This window comes from Bidens hawaiensis, unplaced genomic scaffold (assembly GCF_021521415.1).
Source record: "Bidens hawaiensis isolate Kalapana, Puna unplaced genomic scaffold, B.hawaiensis_p1.1 tig00002572_1, whole genome shotgun sequence".
NCBI lineage: Eukaryota > Viridiplantae > Streptophyta > Magnoliopsida > Asterales > Asteraceae > Bidens > Bidens hawaiensis.
The window spans coordinates 1,305,604-1,308,305 of record NW_027491140.1 but is presented as its reverse complement, the minus strand read 5'-3'; the positions used below and the strand labels follow the sequence as shown (position 1 = coordinate 1,308,305).

The window sequence follows — 2,702 nt, the reverse complement described above, 5'->3', positions numbered from 1 at the left end:
CATGATATTAGATTTACCTTTTTGACTAATGGGGTGGGTGGTCCGTTGGCAAAGGCAAAGCCTTTAAACACCTAGATTTAGGAGAGAGATCTTGGGTTCAAGTCCCACAGACGACAATGATTAAAGGAAATTTGTCATTAAAAAAAAATAAAGATTTAACCTTTTTGACCAACTTAAAATATTAAATAATCAACTAGTTACTATAATTCTAAAGTTTTAGCAACCTCAAGTTTCTAACAAATTCAACATACTATTTTTTATATATTTAAAACTATATAATATATATATACTTGGTTTTGATGGGGTAAACGGCTTGCATATTTTGTCTAAAGCTAATCACATACCCCTTGATTGCATATTTTGTCTAAAGCTAATCACATACCCCTTGATTACATCAGTAGATATCTTGACTTGAAGTTGAATTGTATCTCTATGGAAGTATGGATTACAATGACTAGAGAGAAATCCACATTAACACAGAAACAAGAAGATAATAAGATTTAAGCACAAGATGTGCATTTCATGTAAACAAACAAAAATTCAAGAACCTGTATTTTATGTTAATCAGGGATCAATGTGAAGTACTGAATTGAAAGCTTTATCTTCCTTGTTTGAACTTTTCTTCCTCTTTTTCTCAGACTGTGGTTCTTTTGCTTTTAGGTCATGTGAAAACGACCTCAATGTCTCCGCCAAATGTTTGTTCCTATGTGCTAAAACCAAATCACGCAATTCAGTTATCTAACTCCAAATGCAAAGTCATATAATTTATGGAAGGCATTTAATAGGCATACCGGATAGAATGACATCATTCATATTCACAATCTTTCGATTAGCATGATGTGCAAACAGTTCTAGATCATCTGCCAACTGCTCTGCAGTTACAGAAAAACACTTGTTGTAAAAGGTCCAACATTGGTTTCTAATATTACAACAGTAGCAAGAACAACATATTTTATTGATATTTTAGAAACGTTTCTTGCAGATTTGCATGTTTAACCATCATAAATTATACACAATATCAGACACAGCTAGTAGATGTAAGAAGAAATCATGAAAACTTTGCTTGATAAAAAGGTTGATATGTAAAACAGATTATTGCAAACCAATGCTTCAATATAAGGAAGGTGCCCAATAATAAAGATATAAAAGCACCCACAGTCAATAATCCAACATGTTTACAAACAGGCATCAATTCACACAATAAAAGAATAAATCAAGTTTAATTTAGTTGTGTAGCCATGTAAATATGTAACAGGATACCTGCATTTTATAGCAGATTATGGTCATGAACTGACAATCAGAATGCTTATGATGATTTTTACAAAATTAATTGTTCTGTGTTCATACTTTTCAAGTTAAGCTCATAATGTAATTCATCGATAGGGTGTAAACAAGCCGATCCGCTCGTGAGCTACTCAAGATCGGATCGGTTAAAAACTCGAATCGAGCCAAACTTAAACAAGTTCAAGCTTTATTGTGGCTCATTTAATAAACAAAATCGAGCCTGGGCTTCAAATATCGAGCTCGAGCCTAATGAGCTCGCCCTCAGCTCGAATCAACCCAAGCTTAAATGAGCTCGAGCTTTTATCATGTCTCAGTTAATAAACAAGCTCAAGCTCGAGCGTTAAAAAGCTCGCGCGGGGCTCAGCTCGTTTACACCCCTATTGATTGGGATATAGAACATTACAACCATATTGGAAGAAATTACGCTTATGTGAAGCCCTAACGAAACTAAAAACTCAATAGAATTCAATTAATTGTTCTGTGCTCATACTTTCAAATTGAATTCCATATTATAAAGTTTAAAGTTGTTTCTCAAAAGAAATCATAGAATTCATTCAATTTTGGAGTTCAATTCACAGATTAACAACATTAAAATGCACCACCACAACAAAACCCTAACTTCAATCTCAACTATCCTACAGCTACAATTAGCTTAATTCAACCAATAGTGCTTAATTAGACGAATTAAATGAAGAGATAGGAAGCAGTACCGGCATACTTAAAGGCCAAATCGGAGATGCAAACAACAACAGATTGAGAAATCTCCATGTTGTTTCGTTTAGCTGTACGGAACATAACATGAGTTGAATTGAAGGATAACGGAATCGAAAATTATTATTAATATAATAGTGTTATACAGATAGATAGATAGATACCTTCGGATTCAGCGATAGAGATGGTGGAAAGACGAAACCGGTCTCTGAGATGAGTAGTGGCTTCTTCTTCGTCGTCGTCTTCTTTCTCCACATCGCTTCCGTAGAAACACTCTTCCATCGGTACGGGATCCATACAACTTCAGCTTTGTGATGTTTCTAGGGTTTTCAAGGCGATTGAATGCTTATTTTCGCGCCAAAAATGATGACTAGATTGTATTTATAGGGTTTGTCGAATTCCGCTGGTTTTGAGTCCGGTTACATTCGTGTCGATATCGGAACTAAAAAAACCTTAAATTAGTCAAAAATAAAAAATCCATATGCCGGCCATGAATTTTCATCTTATGTCGTAATACTTTGTCTTCATATTCTTTATCATTAATATTTTGCTTTCGTGTTTGAAGTAAAACCCGAAATAACAATCTTCATATTTTGAAGTCGTGATGATTAGCGATACTTTTATGTTTTAGTCTTTTAGAGATGGGCACTTAGATGTAAAAAAAATAAAAACTTTTTTTAAATTTAGAGACGGAAACTCCAATGCAA

General features: G+C 33.9%; 1 protein-coding gene across 2 annotated transcripts; it reads right to left on the bottom strand.

Moving 5' to 3' along the window:
- Positions 1-451: 451 nt before the first annotated feature.
- LOC143620419 (protein MHF1 homolog) lies at positions 452-2,341 on the bottom strand. Of its 2 annotated transcripts, none has more exons than XM_077092124.1 (4): positions 2,160-2,341; positions 1,995-2,066; positions 792-872; positions 452-710 (listed from the first exon to the last, which is right to left on the bottom strand). In XM_077092124.1, the coding sequence occupies exons 1-4, from the start codon at positions 2,290-2,292 to the stop codon at positions 565-567; spliced, it is 432 nt and encodes a 143-aa protein (XP_076948239.1). In that variant the 5' UTR covers positions 2,293-2,341; the 3' UTR covers positions 452-564. The 2 variants fall into 2 exon arrangements, with proteins under 2 accessions (XP_076948239.1, XP_076948240.1); XM_077092125.1 differs by having other exon boundaries at positions 792-867.
- Positions 2,342-2,702: the final 361 nt, after the last annotated feature.

What these genes read in the sequence shown, in the direction of transcription:
- LOC143620419 (XM_077092124.1), bottom strand. Translation starts at nt 2,292, where the DNA reads ATGGATCCCGTACCGATGGAAGAGTGTTTCTACGGAAGCGATGTGGAG. An exon ending in CTCTATCGCTGAATCCGAAG is followed by an intron (nt 2,067 to 2,159) that starts GTATCTATCTAT and finishes TGTTCCGTACAG; the next exon opens with CTAAACGAAACAACATGGAG. An exon ending in GAATGATGTCATTCTATCCG is followed by an intron (nt 711 to 791) that starts GTATGCCTATTA and finishes ATTTGGTTTTAG; the next exon opens with CACATAGGAACAAACATTTG.